Genomic DNA, 23,222 nt, shown 5'->3' on the forward strand with positions numbered 1-23,222 from the left:
TTCATGATTAATCAATAGATGAGACTATTGTGAAAAATCATGAAAAAGTTGGATTATTCTAAGTAATTCTTCCTTTATAATATTTAAAATTCATAATTAAAATTATTAGACTTATAAATTTGCATTAAATCTAAAAAAAAGTGAATAAGAAGAACAAAACCAACAAAGAAAGTAAATATAGATAATAGTATCAATAACTAGTTTTGGATCAAATGGTTATCCTACAACTTATCACTAATCCTAGTATAATATGCTAAAAATGTTTTTAATAGCTAGTTTTTGATATGATATTCTACCACAAATGAGTATTCTTAATTAACGATCCTTAAACATCGCCATTATTTTTATTTTATCGTCACCTCTATTTTAATGAATTGATGATATTGCCCTTGGACTTTAATAATAATAATAATAATTATGGACTATAATAATAATAATAATAATAATAATAATAATAATAATAATGATAAAAAAAAATAATATTTTAAAAAAATAATAACGATAATAATAATAATAATAATAATAATAAATTAATAATAATAATAATGATAATAATAATAATAATAATAATAATTTAAAAAAATTTAAAGGGGTGAGTCGCACAAAACCCGCGACTCGACCACGGTTCAGTCGCACGTTTTGTGCGATTGAGCCGCAGCCGAGTCGCGGGTTTTGTGCGACTCACCCCTTTCTATTTTTTTATTTTTTTAAATTTTTTAAGTATTATTATTATTATTATTATTATTATTTAAAATATTATTTTTATTTTTATTATCATTATTATTATTATTATTACTATTATTATTATTATTATATTATTATTATTATTATTATTATTATTATTATTATATTATTATTATTATTATTATTATTATTATTATTATTATTATTATTATTATTATTATTATTATTATTATTACTATTATTATTATCATTTTATTTTTTTAAAATATTATTTTTTATAATTATTATTATTGTTATTATAATAATAATAATAATAGTAATAATAATAATAATAATAATAATAATAATAATAATAATAATAATATTTTTTAAAAAAAAATTGAAGGGGTGAGTTGCGTGCAACTCAGCCCTTTAATTTTCTTTTTTATTTTTTTAAAATTTTTGTAAATATTATTTTTATTTTTATTATCATTATGAAAATATTATTTTTATTTTTATTATCATTATTATTATTTTTATTATTTTTATTATAATAATAATAATAATAATTATTATTATTATTATTAAATATTCTTTTCATTATTATTATTATGATTATTGTTATTTTAAGTCCAGGACATTTTCATTATTTTATTAATATAGAGATGATGATAAAATAAAAAGAGTAGGAATATTTAGCAATAGTCTTCTTAATTCTGCCTTTACCTTGGTAACAAGTAACACGATAGCAAACATGACTATCAAAATTCAATATGATAACTCCTTAAAGTTTGGCAATATGTCTACCTACTATTCTATATACATCGCTATGGAGTTTATTATTTTTCATTTTAGTCTTTTTTATTGTTTTTGTATTTTTTTTATAATGAATTTATTTTCTTTTTTTAATCTTACTTACAAATTTATTTTTTTTCTTTTCATTTTAAGTAGTCAGTTTTATCATCCACCTATATTTTATCATATTTTGACTTAATTTTTCTTTTTACTAAAGTTCACCAAAAATGCAATTATTGTATTCTGAAAATGACAGAGGAAGCATTGATGATTGACAAATTACTATAAAAAATTACTATAAAAAAATGCAATAATGACAATTCTCACAAGTAGTTGAAACCATTAAATAGAAGTAAATTTGTCAAAATCCTTTTGTTTTGTTTAAAATTTGTTCAAATGCCCTTAAAAACGTTTTTTTTTCCTTATTTTGAATTATAAAACAGTTTTTCTTCATTAAATTTTTAAGAATTCAACCCATATTAAGTCATGTTACAAAAAAACGGTCTAAATAAAGAATTTGTCTATTTTAATTTATAAAATTTAAACTTCCGAATTTTGCATTGGTAAGAAAATATGAATTTGTCATATATACGTCACTTTAATTTTCTTACCTTAGAATATAAGAAATAAGTTTATTTAGTAAAAATTAAGTTGAGTTCAATTCAGTAAAAAAAAAAAGACTTCTATTTACTAAAAATAAGCGGTTGGTAAAATCGCGTGGCACATTCATATGATGAGGGAAACCTTATGGGTTAAGTGGGTTCATGGAGTATATACTAAAGATGCAAAATGGGAGATTTTCAATGCGCCAGTTACAGCTAGCTGGACTGTAAAAAAGCTTTGTCAAGTAACAGCTCCTTTGAGGCCATGAGTATGTAAGGATGAATATTCCATCAAGGAGGTATATGAATCTAACTAGGAGAATAGTCCGAAGGTACAATGGAGGCATCTGGTTTGGAATAGGCTATCTATACCAAAGACTAGATTTATTTGTTGGTTAGCTGCTCATCAAGGACTAAAAACAAAGGACAAGCTAATGCATAATGGGGTGGTAAATGATGACCTGTGCTCTTTGTGTGGTACTCACTCTAAAACACACACTCATCTTTTCTTTGAATGTTCGTTTAGTCTTTTATGTGTGGCAGGAATCAAGGATTGGACATGTATAGTTTTGAAGCCTGTTCCTCGTATGGACTTTAGAAAGTATGTTCTCTCTCGATTAAAGCAACAAGTCATGACTGCAGTATACGCCTCCACTATATACCATATTTGGCATTACAGGAATGAGGCAATATGGAATCACTTTGTGCGATCTCCTCGATGTATTGTTGACATGATTAAGGTGGATGTATCTCAAAGATGTCATGCGCTGAATATCAATCTTTTGAAGGAGAATAGATCCTTTGTGCCGGTTGCTCTTGTAGGCATGCTTACTACACATGTTTGCTATCTGCAACTGCTTATTTTTTGTATAGGCTTTGTGCTTGTTTTATAGTCTTTCTGTATAGCTTTGGACCTTAGCTGACAAACTTTGTCGGCTCGTTTTCGGCCTCGCTTTCCTCGTATGCACATAAAGAGTGGGACGGGGGAAACTCTTCATAGAAGGTGGGCATCGTTTTCACACTGATGCAAATAAGGTAAGTTGAGTTCCCTTACCTTGATTTTTTTTTTTTTTTTCTGGTGAATGAAAAATTTTTTATTTGCCAAAAAAAATAAAAATAAGCCCTATTCTTGAAGATGTATTTTTTTTTAAGTTGAAGAAGATGTATTATTTTTTAATTAGGTACCTTAAATATTCTGGTGTATTAATTTTTATAATTTTGCAATAGTCACACATGAACCAAGCATGATAAGCATTATTAATGTGTGTTTGTTTTTTAAAAAAGTAAAAAGAAAATAAAAAAATAAAAACACTAACCTTTAATTAACATAAACTGAAGATAGAAATGCGACGAGAATCAACGGTTTAAATTAACAATGAAAAGCACATAAAATTACTAATAAGCATGGAATTTAAAAATATACTCCATATAAAAGAATTAGATTTTATCTCAATTTTATAATATTTTTTTAGGAAAAATGCTAACTTTGTTACTCATCTAGGTCTTCTATTCTTTCAGTCTATTAATACTATATGCCTGTTTGGTAATCAATATTAAATGGTGTGAATAATAATGAAAAGTTAGTGTAATTTTATCAGGAATACTTATTGACAAGTTTAATGATCATACTTATTTTCCTTCAACAATTTCTTTTTTCACAAAATTCATAACAATATGGTATCAAGTGAAAATGGAAAAATGTAAACAAAAATCTTTTTTATAATGCAACTTTCATTATCATGGGAGTCACATAATACGTATCATGAAAATTTATACTAAAAATCATCATCATTGCCATTAACTAGTATTGATAACCAAATAGACGGTACAAATATAAAAATGTTGAATTTCCTCTTATTAAAATACAAGTTTGTACCAAGTAGCGAAATCATTGGATTAGTTCATCAGTACTTTCTCAGAGAATATGTTATGGAGTTGGAAATTCTTGGTTGTGAGTTTAATTAACGTGGTCCAATTCCCACTATTTGAACAACATGTATGATTGGACCCTTGAAACCACTATTATGTTGATGATGACAATTCTTGGGGAATTATTATGTTGTAGGGTTTATAGAGTATGACCTTGGAACATTTTTGAGTTCAGCCGCGGATCCAGGATGTCGTTATAACCGATTTTTTTTTTTTTTTATATGCTGTGCAATTCAATACGTTTACATACAATATATTGGAGAACAGATGAAAAATAGAGTTGAAACTTGAGATTTAATACAAGGGTAAGAAAGAGCGAAGATGGTCTGCAGGGCAAGATTTGAAAATAATATGAAAGCTTAGATTTGGAGGTTGAGATGGTAGAAAATCAAATTGATCTGATCTCTATGTTTTGGGATTAAAGCTCAAGCACAATCCATCTTGTATGAGATTGTCTCCCGATGAGATGACCTCAAAACAAGAAGCCTATAAATTAAAAGTTTCTATTATCGGTCCAAATATGAGGAATGTCTCATGATGAGACCGTCTCATACAAGCATTTGTGTTTTATTATTGTTGTCAATCAAGTGATTCGAGCTATAAGCTAAGCAAACCCAAGCCTGAATTTCCGTGTTTGTTGAAGTGAAGATGATTGTACGCTCTTGACTTCTTTCAGTGTGCCAAGGAGAAAAAAAAAAAAAAAAAAAAAAAAAAAAAAAAACCGGATACAATGATAAAAAAAATTTATTAATATTAATTCGAATCAAACAACATTAGTACAGAAAAGGCAAAATCCTAAACCAAAAGCATTGCACATTGCTCATTGCTCAACAAACAATTACAACACCTTGTTCCCTGGACAGCTCTACTAACACGATATAACGGCTGCATCGTTGTCGCAGTAGAAGGAAGCAATTGTAAACAAACGCCGCCCATGTTCTTTGTGATAAATAGCAGAGACCTTCTATTGACTTTTCGAGAAAAAAAGCCATCTTTCCCTGGCCTTTTACTACTTCCTAGAACTACGATGTTAGCACTACGACAGTTTTTTGAAATCAAACAATAATCTGAATCCGCTAATTTGCTGTACATATATGAATAACAAAGAATTGGGTATAAGCAGGTTTAGTTACCAAAGCGAGGCTTTTACTTTCTCAAACTCTTTTTCAGGGCTTTCAAGGGTAACCTTGATGGAATCAATACTTGTTTGAAGCAACGTAATCTCCGCATCCTTCCTTTCTTTCTTCGATAATATCAAAGCCCGTGTTTCCATCAGCTTCGCTATCTTCTCATCTACATCTTCCAACTCCACTTTGATTGTTGACTTCTCAAGGTTCCGCTCCATGATCTGACTCTCGATCTCTCGAGATGTATTTTGAGCTTGTTCAAACCGGCTTTTGATCGATATCATAGTATTTAAGTTCTCTCTTACGGGTGCTACGTTAAAACCTAGCTCTTCCAAGTCCACAAGAGCTTCTAGATACCCATCTAAGTGGCTTTTGGGATCATTAAAACAAGCCTTGGAAATTCTCTCTACCAAACTAGTAAAAGTTACCATACTCCCTATGGCTAATCCTTCGCGACATTCTTCCTTGCAGTTGTACAACGGGTGGAAATGAGGTTTTTGAGGAATCCGCTTTAATACTTCCATATTCTCGATCATTTTCCAAAGGACTGAATCCTTTACAAAGGGCAAGTTGCACTCTTCCACGGGTAGAATTGCAGTAGACTCCGATTGTATTGGCGCCTCATCTGGTCTTCCGATGATATTCTTGTCTTGCAATTGGATTCCATTACACTCCCTTTTATCTTGTTCCTTCTCATTACGTTGACCAGCCGGGGCAGTCTTAGTATGGTCTCTTCCTCCACTCTCGTTACATTCATCAGCAGACGCACCAGTAGAGATCCCTACAAATTTTAGCAACGAAGTTTCATTTAACAAAGATCTGCAATGACTCGACATTCCAGCTCAGCAGGTGAACTAATTAATAAGTAATGAATCGGTTACTAATATTCTGAGTTATGAATTGATGTTGTGGAAGCAGTTTGTTATTAGGTCATTCTAGAACGGAATCTTGTAACAGATATAGCATCAGGCCGTTAAACTTGGTTGCTATACATAGATCATCATCATCGTACCCCGTGTATCCTGCTCATAGGAAACTATGATCAGGGTCTAGGAAGGGAAGGAAAGCGGCAACCCATACCCATAAAGGAGAATGCGGCTAAATAATTCCTCGGCTCGAGAAAGATCCTCTGAAAAATCCTCAGAAAGAAAAGTTCCTGCAACGAAAAAGGTGGCTATATATAGATATGATATAATAATGAATGACCAAGCTCGAAATCTGCTCTCTCTATCTTTCATAGCTTTCTTTCCTCCTCTTTTATACTTTATTACTGACCTTCTGCATTAATCTACTATTTTCCTTGTTACGTTCTATATTGTTGCACAGCTAGATCTCGGATCTATTACAAAATCATATGAAGACTATTGCATAAAGGCACTGACGCTTACGTGAATCAGTTGTGAGAAGAGAATGTGTCCCTTCAAACAAGGCCAATAACGGCGCTTCATCATCAGAAGCCTTGCTCGAGGTTCCAGTGACTAGTCCGTCAACATCTCTCACCACTCCATTGTTAAGATCCTCAATGGCTCTGATTCCCGAGTTATCTACATCGGACAATTCCAAAAAGAATACACATTCATTACAGTTCAAAAATAAAACAGGTTGCATCGTTTAGGATGTGGAAGATGGACATTAGACGACTAAATTGAGTACAAAAAACCAAAACGCTTTTGAGAACCAACGCTAATACTGCTTAGAGTTCCTTACCTTCAGTTTGAGGTTCAACCTGTTGGGTTGATTTTTGTTCCATTACTTTCTTCAAAATAACATGTTTCACTGGTTCATTTAAATCCGGCATAAAAGATCCAATGGAGATTTTTCTCTGTTTTCTCTCTTGACTTTTCGAGGTAATTCCTAAATTATGGCTATGTATGTCACTCAATCGCTTCACTTGATCATTCATGTTCATCATGCGGTTTATACATAACTCAGGGGGAGTAGAGTCAGTGGTTCCACAAGGCTCTGCGGTAGGAACAGGTTCGGTAATAGAATCGGGTTCCTCAACTTCATTAGCGGGAAAGGATCTTTCATCAACATCTTTGACATAAAATTAACACCAAATAATAGAACGTGAAGAGAATTGCAAGGAAGTTAGCAAACACAAAAATCAGATGATTACAGCACAGTGTAACATAATTCGCCGGTTAATTCACTTTTTGAATTTGCGATTCGCTCAAAATGACCCTTAAATAGCCCAAAACCGACCATAGTTCTTTTTTTTTTAATTCGCGATTCGCAGGGGATTAGTGAATCATGTGACAGTGTTACAACCCAAGTTGAAGTATACCTGCTTCTTTTGCTTTTGGACTATCAAGCTGCGAACGTACTTTAAAAGGTCGGCCTCTCTTCCTTTTTAAATTGGTGACTTCACCTTCTTTTTGCATCCCACTCTCCTAGCAGAAAGTTCTACTTTATCAGCATCTCAGAATGAGAAAAAGAACAACCTTTTCTCAGGGATCGGGTGAGGGAAAGCGGGTTCAGGAAATGAAAAAACATAGATGGAATAACTATGCGAAGTACATTGCTTACTACACTTTCATGAACGTCCACATTTTGCTCTCGATTCTCCGTAGCCTTTTTTTGCTCCAACCTCAAACGCTGACTCGATCTCTGACCAAGTGGACTAATCACCTTGCCGCTATGTGCTAACCCAATAACTCTAGGTCCGAAATTATCCACATGGCAACTTGGGAATTGAACAATAAAATCTTCAAGAGAATTTTCTACAATATTAAATATAAAACGATGGTCAAATAACAATTCCCATCAACTTGGAATTTCCATCGGAAAAATTGAATCGAAAGAATTTAAATCATCACCATACCTGAGGATAAAATCTTTATCTTTGGTGGTCGTCCCCTCTTTCTAGGGGTAGACTGTTTTTCATAGTCCTAATAAACAAAATTAAATATTCATAAAATGTTCATATTATATAACAAACAGTAAAAAAAGCATACAACTAAGCATACTGAACAATCTTCACATTATACAACTAAGCATATTTATAAGATCTACACCCATGGCCTATGTTACTCGGACTCTTCATTTTGCTTCACGTACCCGTGTCCGATCCTTGATCCTCGGACATTGGTATGGCACTTAGACACTTCTTTTTAGGCGTAAAATTGAATATTCAAACGTATCCGACACTTGAACATGTACCAATATCCAAAATCAGTACCCAAGTTCAAGTAACATAGCCCATGGCTGGCTGCTCCTATCCAATCTAAACAAAAATAGCGCAAATCTACAAAACTAATTCACCTATATTTTCCGCTTTAAAACCCTCCCTAGCACAACCTAACACGTTCTTCAATCACAGCAAAAAAAAAAACAACCACAGAAACCATGCAAGCAAATATTTACATGCAATGATACTAATCTCCCGAAAACAAACCTTGATCTCCAAAAGATCCGAAGGATGACTGATTTCTTTACTTTGTTTCAGCTTAGGCGGTAGAGCATCGTCAGGTGCAGTGGAGTTTACATTTGCTGAGGTCCCATGCTCTTCATTCGATCTTCCTGAAGACCGGAATAAATTAGCATCACCGTGAGCACTTGTCTGCTCAGGTCTCTTGTCGTTAGGTGCTATGCTACTGGAATTGACCGTTTCATTGCCAGGCGTCTGGAACTCTTTCTGACCACTCTTACCGGATATGGTAGGAATATTATTTGATGGAACATTGTTCTTCGCAACATCTGGAACGCGGGTCTTCTCCTCGTTATAATTATTAAGAACAAGGTTCAAACTTTTTTCAAAATTTGATGTCCCTGAGGTATCCTGTAGATTTGGCACGAGTTTAAGTTCATAAAGGAATCATAAGAAAGGTATGCATTCTCAATCATGAGTAATGACCATTATCTCATCTCATATCATACAATTCCACACAAAGCTCAAATGGTATAAAATTGATAAAACTCGGCTTATTAAAAACCGGCAATTAATGGTTTACTTTTTACAAACTAGGACATACCAAAAGTTATATATCAATTACAAGTTACAGATTCAATTAGCAATTCAATTAGGTTGCGTCTAGGAACAAGCATTTCATTTCAAATTGTAGATTTCAATTATGAAATCATTAATGCAGAATTTGAGAATGACAAGGTTTGGGAAGTCATTCTCAAATTCTCATCTTTAACCACTTTTATAACAATGGTGGATTTGACTGAATCCAAATTCGAATATTTTTTTATTTGTTAAACACTAAATTTGAGTCAAATATATATTTTCAAATGAAATCATCATTCCGAAACATAGCATAAGTAGTTAGCAATTCAGTATTCTATTACAAATTACAACCTAGCAAAGTAGCACATACTTAAAACTAACCGTTAACTATTAGCTAACCGCCACAGGACAGCTACTAGCCAAATTAATCAAAGACCTTCAATATGAATTGCTAAAGAAATGAATCAGTCGAATCAACACCACAATCAACTAATCAAATCAGCTAATACAATCTTCTAACTAAGAATGGCCAACCCTTAATAAAGATCTAGGACAAAAATAAGATAAAAACTGAAATTCATTGTTATACTCCGTAAAACATTACCTTATAAGCAAAAGGCAAGGCATACCTGGGAACTATAAATCCAATTGCCATTATTCCACTCCATGTCAAGCCTCAAATTTGCATGAAACAACTCCTTTTTTTGTGCGATGAAAATAAACAATGTATCTTCCGTCTGCAAGAATTTTGGTCACTACCCACTTACTAAACAGAGTGTCAACCGTTTCCAACAAATTAAAGGCTTTGTCACTTGAACTTGAAGGTGAAGGTCTAATATGAAGAGAATCTACAGCTAATTTCTGAAGTCCAACTTCACTTGATCTTTGTTTAATGATAGATGCAGGGAATCAAACACTGCACGAATTATCTTGATCAGTGTTCACTTCGGCAGCTGTCCTTGGGCTAAAGATCTAAATACCTCATTCTCTGTCGAGCATAAGAATTAAAGGTCCGATCAACCGTCAAACATGTAAATATATAAAGATAGAAGGTAATTTAATGCTGGTAAAGAATTATTTTAAATAATAAGTAAAAAATATAGAGAAGATCGATCATTGAAGAACAATAAATGTCAACATATAACGAAACTAATGGAAAGGGAAGACCATATGCACTCATCGAGAAGATGGAAAACCTGTTTATATTGTGATCCTCTTAAGCTTTCTAACTAGCATGTAGCAAACAAAACTATAATCTAGTCAAATTATAATCGACGTCTAGAATCAAACATTTGCCGATAGACCCATACATTTATGCAAAATATAAGCCCCATCACTGCACCGATCACAGTGTAAAGGTTTTTAGAATCTATAGAACCCTTAAACATTCGCACCATCATCTATAAAAAACCCAAAAAGAATCAATTCTTTTGAATCTTTTGTCCACAATCGAAATCACCATGAAACCTAAAACCTCCTCCGCCTTCAGAAAAGCCAAAAACCTAAACCCCTCCAATCACCTTCCTTTTTAAGCCATCATTATCCAAAGCCTTCCTCAACTATTCTTAATAGAAAACTACAAAGAAGCATCTATCTTTACCCTCAAAGGGTCAAATATCAGATTTCCCTTGCCTCTCAACCCACATCTAAATTACAATCCAATTTAGACTAGGAGTCACCTCCCCAAACCCGTTTTGTACATCCAATGCTCTATCAATCACAAAATCCCTCCTTGTAACCCCTTGATTCAGTAGAGTGCTCACACTCGGGTAAGCACCATTGCATATCGAGCATTTCAGCAATTTGACTCCGAACTTGGCCTTCTCTTGCTCAATTTGATCAAACACTTTGTTCTATCACATTTCATGATCTATTGGACATCATAAAAAATATTTTAATGCTCTAATCATCCAACAATCTTCCCTCAATTAGAATATTTTGGAATTTGGATTTAATTCTCTTCAACCACGCAGTATATGGAGCATCAAATTTCATCTCATGCATCAATGTAAATTTAATATTTGATTGAATTTGCATCTAGTACAGTAGTACAACAAAAAAAAACATGTAATACTACACTATTAATGTCACATAATTAAATTCTCAAATTAGACCTAAGAAAGAAAAAAAAATCTTTACAAAACCCCATCATTATAAAAGTTAAAAACAACATATCTGAAAACTCTAATTAGAGAAACAATAAAAATGAAAAATTACCTGATTTTCAAGGAAAACCCAATTGCCATCAACCCAATCCTTATGAATTCGCAAATCAGAAGACCCAAATTCAACTTCATCGGGAGAATTAAAAAAGAAAACTAAAAACAAATTATTAGAGAAAACAGGAGTAACAACCCCGCACCACCGTCCATCTTGGCAAAGCGCATCGTTTAATGCAAAACAATCTTTATCATTTTCATCAATTGGAGGTTTAGGCCTTACAAATTCAACATCAGAAAATTCTTGCAAAAGAGTAATCCAATTCTCATCTAACAAATTCTTTACTTAACAAAAATATTTCCTGTTTGGTGTTCTAATGAAGATGGTGGGTGAATAACAGCAGCTAAATACCAAGCGCCTTTGAAACCTTCTTCGTTTGAGGTGATTTCAACTTCAAATCCAAATGGGGAAATTGGGAATTTGATTTAGGGTTTGATAATTGGGAGATTTTGGTACAGATGTAATAAGATTATAAGAGAAGTAATGAAAGTTTTGTTTTGGTTTTAGGATGCATTTTCATTTGTATTGCTTATCAACAAACTACCTTCTAACGGTTTTGACCTTTGGGTTGCTAACTCATGCTCTTCATTTTTGGTTAAGAAAATCTTTTGCTCTTCAAAAAAGTTCTAATTTGTTATGTTTGAGTGTCTCAATTGTTATTGAACAAGTGCTTTATCAAAAATCTTCTTATTATTCATGGCTAATAATAAATAAAAAGAAAAATTATCATGAATAACATAATTTTTTTTGCTTATTATTCTATAATAATACCAGTTTTTTATTAACCATGAATAATACTAATTCAAATCATGTTAAAAATCAAACTATAGGTAATTATAGGACAAAAAATTGAAAATACCCACTAAGTTGGTATTATTTATGGTTAATCAATAGTTAATATTATTAGAGGGAAATTAACAAAAGGTTATATTATTCACAATAATTTTTCCTAAATAAAATTATTATTAAAAATCAGCTCATCTTGTATGAGACCGACTCATCATAACACAAGTCCATATAATAGCCCATTTCTTCAATTGATTACATTAAGATCATAAGTAATCGTTTTAAAGTTAGGTAATCACTCTAAGACTATAAAAATTAATCATATTAAAATTATAAGTGATCAATTTAACATTATAAATAATCATTTTAAGACAAAAAATATATATTGAATCAGCTCAATAGAGATGGTCTCACCGTGAGACCATCTCATTTAAGAATTAGTGAATATCCAATTCATAAATCAAGGTCAGAAGAAAATAAGAATAAAATACGACATACAATACCTTTATTAAATAAGGTAGCAATATGAGGTGATTATGCGTGTGGAATGATGGACTTTATACGCACAAACACAATGTGACTCAAACCAGGGGATATTCCAAGACTGCTGGGCAATGCTTTGATAAGGGTTGGACTGCCAAGCCCCTTTTCAACGCAACAATGAAGAGTTCCTTTGATTAATCAAGGGAACTATCAATGTTCTTGGATAGTATGAAGTGTAATCTTGAAGGCTGATCAAGGGTTTACACATTCACGAAGGGTAGACTGACCCTTAGTAACCCAATTGCAAGCAATTGAAAAAAAATTCAAACACTGAATTTTTCTGGAAAATTTTCATTAAACAACAACGTAAGCTTTACAATGATTGTATCTACTATTTATAAGGCTAGGGATCAGGATTAGGCTGATTACATGAAGGTTTAACGGCTAATAACGGTAATATACCTCACGTGCCTGTACACGAGCCTAATTAAACTCAAAATAAAACAACCAGAACACATGCAACAGCTGCTGTGCTGACTGTCGACTGCACGACCTTTACCTCGATTTTCCATGTGCTTCCGATGATTATGAGCAGGACTCTTGGGCCATGGCAGCTAGGCCCATGTGTGGAGATTCCAAATCTACCCTCCACGTCATCCCATGGGCTCGGGTCTCGTCTGGGCGGGCCTGCCAAGGTGGCCTGCTCAGTGAAGCTGGTCAGAGGCTGCTGTGTGTTTGAACTTGCTGTTTCTGTTGGCTTTCTTTGTTCCTTTGATGTCTCAAGCTTTTGTTCCTGATTTCCCATAATTAGTTCCCTATCTTCTTTATTATTTTGGTTTGTATTGAACTCATCATTATGCGTAGATGATGGCCTTGTATGTATAAAATCAGAAGCATCAAAATGGTTTTTGTTGCTTTTGTTGTTGCTGTCCTTTGGTTCCTTTGGGTTGTTTCTTGAGTCTTGGCCTTCCTTAATTAGTTCACCCTTTCGTGGAATATGTTGGCCTGAACTTAAAATCATCAAGACTCGACGGCCTTAGTACAGAACCATGTGTATTATTATCAAAATCAGAACCAACAACATTGCTTCTGTTGCTGTGGTCCTTGTTGTTGTTGTTGTCTATGGATTTCCTTGGGTCATTATTGCTATCTTCATATGAGCCTAGCTGGATTGGCTCACAATACCATTGACTCGAGAAAACACGAAAATGAAAATAAATAGCAAAACAAGATAAGACAATCATTAAAACTAATAAACATAAACAAAAGAAAATAACTACCATATAATGTTATTGAACAAGTGCTATGGAGGCATTTCACAATTCTTCGCCATTGTAGGCTGTAATGTAACACAACAGAAACGTAGACATCTTGGCCATTATACTTCTGACTTCCATTGGATGGTAAAACTGGAAGGCCGGTGACCAAATTGTGCCATCTTTGTCACATCGCCACACAATCCACATCTTTGTATAACTGGTGATAAACGAAATCATACCTTGTCTTGTCCTTCAAGCTGCTATACTGTAGATTACCACCTTTTAATACCATCAACCAATCAGAGTAATACTAGCATCGGGGTATTAAAGTGTAGGTCAAATCCTACCGATATAATCTAATTTGAGCGCCAAGACATAGAAAATTAGATCATGTGTTGCGGACCCAATACAAATATGACAAAAATGCCTGAATTTCGCAATTGTAAAATACAAATGAGTTATTGAGATACAAAGAGAGCTCAGATGGGCACAGAATATAGATCAAGATGATATAGGCCGCATCGATCCAATTATCGTCCTAAACCCCTAATTTAAACATGGTTCTGCAATCATCCTTCTGCTTTCATCTTTCGAGCTCGTTTGGTAGCTGGTGATGATGGAACATCTGATGATCTTCCAGGACCCTTCAAGTTAAAATCAGAAAGTTCTTTAATAAGATTTGGGGGAAGTTTCATGGAAGAAAAGGGAAAGAAAGAGATTGATTTATGTCAAGTTAAGTGCGTTTTACAAAACATGTACTCCTACTTGCCTTTCTTTTCTGATCCCTTTTGCCTACTCGATCACCTGAATCAAAATAAATTTCAGCAATAATGTGAGCCAACCCAACTAATGAACAAGAAAAACTGCAAATGGGAGATAAATTGCAAGCAGGTTCAATATTTACCACCAAAGCTTATAGGTTCGGGAACAAAAGCACGGTCCTGATCCCCAGCACGATGTGATCGCTGTTAAAACAGACAGAAAATTATCGATTTCAGCAAAGTGAGAACTAGAAGATAATGTGTGTCTTATACTATTACGAAGTCCAGCTAACACAGTAACACACAAAGGAAATTCTTCAAGCTCATGTCAAATTTACATACAAAAGAACATTAAAAAAGGAATAATCTGTTCTTAATAAACCTCAATATAAAAGAAAAAGTGACACATTGGATGAAAAGATGTTCTCAAAGAAAAGAGGACACAAATTTAGACTAGTGGAAACTGAAATGCTAAATAACAATTATGCTGAAACGTTAAATCCAAACCTTTGGTGATCCTGGAGTGTCGGTATAAGATCCATCACGGTGAGATGAACCCTCTGCTTCCTTGTATTGCAACTAACAGTTTCAATAAATAAATGAGTTAAAAATGCAAAATGAACACACTGGAAGTGAATATCGAGTGGCCCAGCAGGCGAACGACTGATCTAAGGAAGCATATTACCTGCTTTTGAAGATTCAATAAAGTTAATATCTCTTTTCTCAATTCAAGATGCTCTGCACATACAGCTTTTGTAGGAACTTTTGGTTTCAAATTAACCTGAAAAAAAGAGCAATAAATACACATTTTGAAGAAGGATTGTAAACGAGCTCCAGAGATGCTGTGTCCCATGGCCCCATAGTGTAAAAACAAGGGCAAATTGCATCGCATGGCATCTTCCGCGTTGTAAAGGTTTTCAAAACAAACGAACCGATATTTCCCGTGTTGTAAAGGTGTAAAAAGCCGTGTTTTAGGTCGTATCAAGGGAAATCTTATGATTCAACCGAAATTTAGGAGTTGCGATAATCACATCACTCTCATCACTACATCATCGTTATGTTACCGCGAACGAGGCCATTAAAACATTTTTACACTAGTTTGTGGCCTGGATCCCAATTTTCAAGCTCATTTATGGAAACTCTAGAATAGGATAGATGTATACAATAACACAGTCAAAGTCACTTTATATCTCATCAACACTTTTTTGGAAAGGAATTCAGGAAAGCAAGAAAAGGTAGTAGAGAGTAGGAGAGGGAACGAGAGAGAAAGATAAATATATGTGAGGAAGCTGTTCAGGTAGAAGGATCAGGAGAGGAAAAACAGTAAACAATCCATTTTACATTATCTGATTAAGCCAAGGAAAAGGAAGGCATTAGAAGAGATGTATTTTCCTGTCAACTTTACAAATATAAATCTTCCCAAACCAGGGAAGAAATGGCATGGAAATACAGGCCTCATGTCTTCTATGCATTTTTAGGCAGATTTACTAAAAATTTATGACTCTACAACTTTTCCAGCGCAAGCAGTAGCTCAAATGGCATCGAAAAACTTTATTCAAATGGCATTTGCCAGCTGGGCTATGTTACTACTTACTATTACACTAGATCAAAAGATGCTCATCAAGAGAAGATTCTGTAAGCCAATGAACTATGTTTTGAAAAAGCAAAGGTTTGGGAAATGGACAAATTTCTGTGATGGAAAATGGCAGCAGACAAGCAATCTTGTATTTGTAATCCTACATTCTTCAACCCATTTTCTTCCTTCACTCTAAAATACTGTTTGAAAAAAAATGTAAACAAAAATGTGCAGAGATTAAGTGAACAAGATGCGATCATCAGGCAGAAAAGGCTGACTGCAGCATAGCAAACATTTCAATGTCAAAGATTGAATATTATCATTAGGTGCACTAACGATCTTCTAATATATATACTTCAACTCTACAAGAATTTAGTACTTGCAATATGAGGAGTACGTCAATATAAAATCAGTATATTAGCATGAGAGCATGAAATAGAAGTATTGTAACTACTGGAAAAGTAAAGAACAAACCCCAAGATCTTGCAAAGTCTGTTCAACCCGTTTAATTGTTCTAAGGCCAGCAGAAGAACTAGCAGCCTGCACCATTTGGTCAAGAGCATACGTCCTCAAATACACGCGCAACTGCAAACAGTACAGGCCAGCACAGACTTAGCGATAAGAATTATACATAGAACATTATAATTATAATTATAATTATGAATCAACAAAAATAAAAGGTGCAGCGAGCATATTCCAATGAACTCACCATACGAAGAGAGGCTGGGGTTGCATTATCTCCTGCAGCAGCTGGAGCGGCAGCTATAGGTGATCCAGAGTCAGGTTGAACAGCACGATCAGAAGGTTCCACACCAGGATCTGAAGCTGATGGTAATCCTGACTCCTCTACACCCTAGAAAATCATACGGCAGATACTAGCAAATTCAGTCTTTATAATAGATGTGAAAGAGGCAGCAGCGATTACACATTGGAATATCAATGTTTTTGATAATATATGGAACAAACCCCAACTTTCTATTTGAAACTAAGTCATTTAGGGGGGGGCATGTATTTTCCATTTCTACAGTGTTTTGCTTAAGCCAAAAGACACACATTAAGATATGAATATTCGTACCATCATGAGCTGGTGAGCATCTAGAGGAAACTTACTAAACACTAAGCAGTTTTATTCCTGTCATTAAGAGGGGTTATTCTCTCATAGTAAAGAATGACTATAGTGTAGGGCAACAATCAGAGTGACAAAAAGATCTTGTTATATCTGATAACTAAATGCGTTACACAAGAGCTATTTGATAGAAAATCCCAAACACCTGACATCTCAATCACATCCAAAAGGGGAACATTCCAGGAGGCACAGAACAAGTGAGACCAGAGTATGAGAACATATTACAGTCTTAAAGGTTAAGACAAATTATCATCAAAATCAAAATGTATGAGAAAGTGGTGAATAGACTAGGACTTAAATAAACCACTAGAGAGATAGCTAAATGATTTCCTTTGTTCTCTCAACTCATAATGTCATAATCATTCCCCTAGAAGAACACAAGATACTATGTATCAATTCAGCCAACGATATAGATAAGCTAAAAAAGATCTTACAAAACTGCACAGTTTTCGGATACTTCATTTTTAAAGAATATTAGATCAAATGACACAATTGCTACAACCAATCGGATAAAAAAATGAGTTACATAGAACAAATTAACTAAAAAAAATCGATATATCCTCGTCCATTGTATTTATCCAAAAAAAAAAAAATCACGGCACTAGATTTTAGCAAAGCATAACTTACCTTAGCCGAGACTCGTGACTCTTGGATTCTTTTGGCTGCAGCAAGAATCTGCAATAGAGTAAATTACAGCATGAAGTTACCTCTATATAACTATAAATACATGAGACTGAAAATAAAGCTTTTGCAAACTAGTGATGCCACATGAGCTTCAGACCTCAGCATCCTTGCGCTCTTGATACTTTGTATGAGAAAGAACCATAGACAAAGCTTTCTTGCGCTCAGTCTCCTGCTTTACATTGTATGGTTCCTAAAACACAAATGCATAATGTGATCAAATCTTAATGTAATTACAAGCAAAAGAGTACATAGGAAAAATTTGTACATGAACCTTACTTGAAAGGGATTTATTAACCGTACCTTAATCAATGGATGAAAAGAAACCTCAGCAGGAGATGAAGCTCTAGCAATCAGTATTGCCCGAGACACTACATTGCATAAATAATATGTTCAAAATATAACAAAAGAATTAAATTTCCAAAGAAATAAGGTACTCATGTGTCCTCCAAATAAGCTTCCAAAAATAGAGAGGGGAATGTAAAATCATGCTACAAAATAAAAATAATCCCAGCAGAGAGATACCACTATAATACCGATCCTTCAGCTCCTCCACAGTTCGAGTCGATGGAAACCTATCAGCTATTAGTACGAAGCGGAGATCAAACCTTTCGCACAAGTCAAATAAGGTATCTGTCTCTTCCTTGGACCACTTCTGGGAAAAGGAAAATTGTAGAAAGAGAAAAGAAAAGGCTTTAGGATAAGATACACAAGACACTTGGCTTTCAATTGTTTGAGCATGATAAAATCACAAAATCCCCAGAAAGGCGCACAAGTATACATCAACAAGGTCAAGCCTTAATCCCATCAATCTGCGGGTAACTCACTAGAAATAGCCAACAGACCTAACTTGACAAAACAGACGGTAAACATACAGAAAAATGAAAGGGCTATACCAGAGCCGAATATGTGAAAGTGCCGGTAGAATGACTCCGAATACAACCATAAGGTGAAATGTCAAAACAAAAACAAAATCCAAAATATAACGTCATATCTAGCTATTCTCGACAGAGTGGCCACATCAGATAGATTAATGCAGAGGCGTATAAATCTCTTCTCCAGGTTTTCTCATGCGGAAATCAGTTGGAGACTTAAAGTCCATCTTTTCGAACAATGCTGTTAACCTGCAGCAATTTGAACCAGTCTACTGCAACTTCGATAGTTCCCTAGAACAGAACTTCTCAAAAACTGTTGATGGCTATTCAGCATGTTAGGAAATGAGTGCATATACATAAAATACATTTCGTGTTGTTCACTGACAGTCCGTCTGCCATTTACATTCGGAGAAGATAATTTTACATTTAAGTCAGATGTACATGCTTCAGCAATTGGTGATGAAAGAGGTCATTTTTAGGGTTGCTTGTAGATGACCTTATAATCTCAAAGTTATGCTATTTGTTTAGTATATTGTCATTTATGTAGTTTTGGTAGTGACATGCATTCCTCCCAACCCTTCATAAAGGGGATGGTGAAGACACTCCACAATGGAGCATGGTCTGTACTGTTTTCTTGCCAAGGACTGCAAAACATTGTACTTAATGATAAATATGAAAAAATGATTTACATCCCAAACATGCAGATTATTTTTGGTACCTACTGGATCTGTCAAGTACTTCTCATACTCCTCGTCCGTGTACTTGATAATATCAACTGACTGCAACATTATGACGAAAAAAAGAGCACATCATGTCAGGAAGGAAGGCAGTATAGAAAAGCAACCAAAGAAACCCAAAAATTAGATAACAAGTGAAAGAGGCCAAAGGGTAGATTCCCCATAGGCCATAGCTGAGTATCAAATTATGAGATAAGAGCTCAGACTTGTCTAATATAGCATCATGGATGGAAGAGAAGTACCCATGGGAACTAGGTTCACTCACCCCTTGGAACATCTACTAATCTAAGTTAGAATTTTGTATGTTTTAGTAGACAAATTCTTCCAGCTCCAAAGGCTAGAAGATAAAAGAAAAAAGAGACATTCATGGAATCGTTTCAAATGCTATTGCTACCACCTAGAACTCAAAATAAAACCAATATTAGGAATATAATCCTATAATCAACTTGAAACGGGTTTATCTCCTTGATCTCAAAAAGGAAAAGTGTATACCTTGTTGTATTTGGCAAAAGGGTAATCACCAGTTGGAGGCACACCATTTACAACTCTGACCTACAGGAAAAAACAAAAAATATTATAAATTTTCAATGGGTGATGAAATATTTTCATAAGCCATCACCTAGAAAGGCACAAAACACATACCCAATGGTATAGCTCCAAATTATCTTTCCGAGCTGAATTTGTGAATGACAGCCATCGCCAGGTAACCTTTACAAGAACATGAAGTGGGTCACTTAGAATGTACATGCTCCAAAAACCAGGCAGTCAGCCTAGAAATGTGTTGCTTATGTGATAGTGATTATAGTAATAATAGCAATGTCGCAAAAGCACAATGTCAATTTACAAGTTGATAAAAAATTCAGAAATTTGTTTAGATCAAAGCTTATAGTATACTTCCATCGTTTAGACTAATAGCCAAATTTCGAAACATGGACATAACAAGAGAATTTAGGGTGACAAAGATGAAGGAAAATTGATTACATCAGACATTTGCAAAAATGTCCACTAGATGTACAAGTAAGGAGAGTGGAAAGAGGAAACTTTAGGGAGTGAAAAGAGATATGATGAACTTAGATTTGCGAGAGCCAGTGATAGTATAAAGAAATTGATGGAAGAGGGGAATAATATTGTATGATTGAAGCAACTAAAAAAATATTTGTTCATGCATACGAGTGGCCAATCCATCTGTTGGGATCCAAACTTTAGCATCATTGTTGATTTGTTGTTGATACAATAGCTAACATGTTAGAATAACAAGTATAAATGGATGTTACAGAATGGCCTTATAATTCCCAGCGGTCAATTTCCAAAATCAAGGCGCGTCTGTGAAACGTCTAATGAGCAAGTTCACCAACAATTTCACCACGAAAACAAACCTAGCACAAACCCAAATCCAAAAGAACAAAAACTCTTGGAATTCTCCCTAAAAGTTGTGTTCATCAATAACCTTTGGTAATCAGACTTGACTGATAGTGTCACAACTCACAAACAGATATCCACCATCCAGGGCTCAAGCTCAACCATTTCATGAAAAATATTGTCATTTTTGTTTGTCAAATGTCTATGGCTATGTCAATGCACCAATTAACTTGCACCAACTCATGTACTTGAGGTAAAAAAAAAAGTTTCAAATAGTGTACACGTACTAATAACAAATCAAATTCACTTAAGAAAGCTTCAATGTAAGTAATTACAACTATTTTTACAAAACCCCATACCATAATTAGCTACCATTCAATAATTGTTCCAAAAACTCAATCCCAATGGCCAATTCTAAGGAAAAACAAAGTATAAAAGCCTTAATCACAAAAGATAAAGGTCATCTACATGAATCATAAATCAGTCCCATTGGTCATCCACATAAACTATCCTTCTTCAATCCTTAGATTATCCACCATTTCATGTTTCAATCTGTTAATTCAGATTCTACACATCTATTTCCCACACTTGTCCTCCAAGTCATCTTTGGTCTTCCTCTCCCTCTTCCTAAATACCCTGAATTCACCAACACTCCATCATTGCATGTGCCCAAATTACATTAACAATTCTTTTTGAGAAATATAGCAAATTGAAACGAAGGTGTTTGGACCCTCAAATGACAAGAGGAGGTGTAGCATAAAGTAGGAAAAATAAAGTATACACAAGAGAAATAGAAAGATTAAAACTTTGATGAACAAAGCTCACACCTTGGTTTTAAAAAGCGCGCTCGAGGCGCGCCTAGGCATGAGGCGCACCAAGGCGACCAGAAACACACCTCAGAGTCTCAAGGCGCATCGCAGTACAAGAAGCGAGGGGGAGCGCGCCTCGTGTATGCTTCAATCTGTTTATGCTATTTTTAAGTTTTAGGTACTAAAACACTTACTTTGCTTGATCACACACTATTATGCTTAAAGGTTGCACCTTTAATAGTGCACACTCATCTAATACAAGAGAACACTCAGGGCTCTCAAACCCTATTTTCCCTATGTATTAGCCTCACCCTAGCCCAAAGGCCCAATAATTGCCCACCAAGCAAGCATAAAACAGAAACCCGCAAATTGGCCCCTGACAAATGTGTGCTCAACCGAGCACCTACTCTATGTGATTTACCGACTGTTGTTAACTGCCTTGTTCAAGACAACATCCAAGCTCCTCATGCCTCGTTCAAGGCATGATCCAATATTCTTGTTGTGCACTTTCTTGCCTTGGTCAAGGCACTCTTCATGCACTCCATCTTCTTGTACTTTGTTGCTCCATCACCATGGGACATCAAAGATCCTCCTTCATTGCTTTCTTGAAGCCCCAACTTCAATTCAGTCAACCCTTGCACCCCATAATTGCTCACAACATGGTGCGATTTTGGCCTGTAGATATGACTGTTGCACTAACAAAAACAAAATTTTAAAAAACAAAAAAAAACACTAACCTTCTCGTCAGTTGGTGGACGTTTCTTCAATTGAGAGACATCAACTGTAGGCATAAGAGGTGCTACTCCCCCAGTAAGCATATATACCTATAATTCACCATTGATTTACAATTTAGCTAAAATTCCCAATAATTAAAAGGCAATTAAAAATAAAAATTACCTCTCGAGAAATGCCATCAGGCTTCCTTTGAGGTTCTTTAGGAGGCTTGGACTTCTTCTCTTGAGATATTGGCAATGCATTTTTCGGTATTCCGAGTATATCTTTCGCATCCATCTTTCGGTGACAAAATTAGGGTTTTGCAAACCGATGAAGTTAAGGATTTTATGTAATTGAGGATAAATGAATAATATCCGTTTAAAAAATTTTGGTGAAACTGAAATTAGGGTTCTTTACAGACTTACAGTTCAATTTGATTAAAATCGATGAAGTTAAGGCTATTTTCTGATGCTGTCTGATTTTCGAGCGCGAAAACGGTTTTAACGAAATGGAACGACAATGCTCAAACTCCCCCTTGGTCAATACTAAATATGGACTCAATTCTTTGTCAATTAATTAATTATTCCCTATTTAGCGTTATTTATTTTTTGCACCATAAATTAAAAATAAGAAATTTTACGTGGTAATCAAAATTTTTAAAAAATTCATATGGTAACCCTTAAGGTTTAACAAATTGTTCCACTGTGTCCTTTTTTTCACATAAAATGTTAGCAAATTTTAATTTCGGAGCTTTAAGATTGTTGTATG

The 23,222-nt window shown here is 34.3% G+C and overlaps 2 protein-coding genes across 8 annotated transcripts; both read right to left on the reverse strand.

Moving 5' to 3' along the window:
- Nucleotides 1–4,721: 4,721 nt before the first annotated feature.
- LOC130799711 (DUF724 domain-containing protein 7) lies at nucleotides 4,722–11,927 on the reverse strand. Of its 7 annotated transcripts, XM_057662915.1 has the most exons (10): nucleotides 11,286–11,927; nucleotides 9,698–10,056; nucleotides 8,514–8,897; nucleotides 7,941–8,007; nucleotides 7,637–7,839; nucleotides 7,404–7,509; nucleotides 6,824–7,153; nucleotides 6,505–6,660; nucleotides 6,197–6,272; nucleotides 5,736–5,897 (listed from the first exon to the last, which is right to left on the reverse strand). In XM_057662915.1, exons 2-10 carry the CDS (start codon nucleotides 9,734–9,736, stop codon nucleotides 5,873–5,875), a joined length of 1,386 nt encoding a protein of 461 aa, XP_057518898.1. In that variant the 5' UTR covers nucleotides 9,737–10,056; nucleotides 11,286–11,927; the 3' UTR covers nucleotides 5,736–5,872. The 7 variants fall into 7 exon arrangements, with proteins under 7 accessions (XP_057518896.1, XP_057518894.1, XP_057518897.1 ...); XM_057662911.1 differs by lacking the exon at nucleotides 6,197–6,272 and having other exon boundaries at nucleotides 4,723–5,897; nucleotides 6,824–7,120; XM_057662912.1 differs by lacking the exon at nucleotides 6,197–6,272 and having other exon boundaries at nucleotides 4,724–5,897; nucleotides 6,824–7,120; nucleotides 7,646–7,839.
- Nucleotides 11,928–13,797: 1,870 nt separating this feature from the next.
- LOC130799682 (SWR1-complex protein 4) lies at nucleotides 13,798–22,993 on the reverse strand. Its single transcript, XM_057662863.1, has 17 exons — nucleotides 22,880–22,993; nucleotides 22,638–22,751; nucleotides 22,478–22,564; nucleotides 20,215–20,280; nucleotides 20,065–20,124; nucleotides 19,558–19,614; nucleotides 18,486–18,615; nucleotides 18,264–18,331; nucleotides 18,061–18,153; nucleotides 17,907–17,954; nucleotides 16,863–17,006; nucleotides 16,628–16,738; nucleotides 15,263–15,358; nucleotides 15,085–15,156; nucleotides 14,721–14,781; nucleotides 14,586–14,620; nucleotides 13,798–14,460 (listed from the first exon to the last, which is right to left on the reverse strand). The coding sequence occupies exons 2-17, from the start codon at nucleotides 22,749–22,751 to the stop codon at nucleotides 14,386–14,388; spliced, it is 1,317 nt and encodes a 438-aa protein (XP_057518846.1). The 5' UTR covers nucleotides 22,880–22,993; the 3' UTR covers nucleotides 13,798–14,385.
- Nucleotides 22,994–23,222: the final 229 nt, after the last annotated feature.

Source organism: Amaranthus tricolor, chromosome 14, assembly GCF_026212465.1.
Source record: "Amaranthus tricolor cultivar Red isolate AtriRed21 chromosome 14, ASM2621246v1, whole genome shotgun sequence".
Classification (NCBI taxonomy): Eukaryota; Viridiplantae; Streptophyta; class Magnoliopsida; order Caryophyllales; family Amaranthaceae; genus Amaranthus; species Amaranthus tricolor.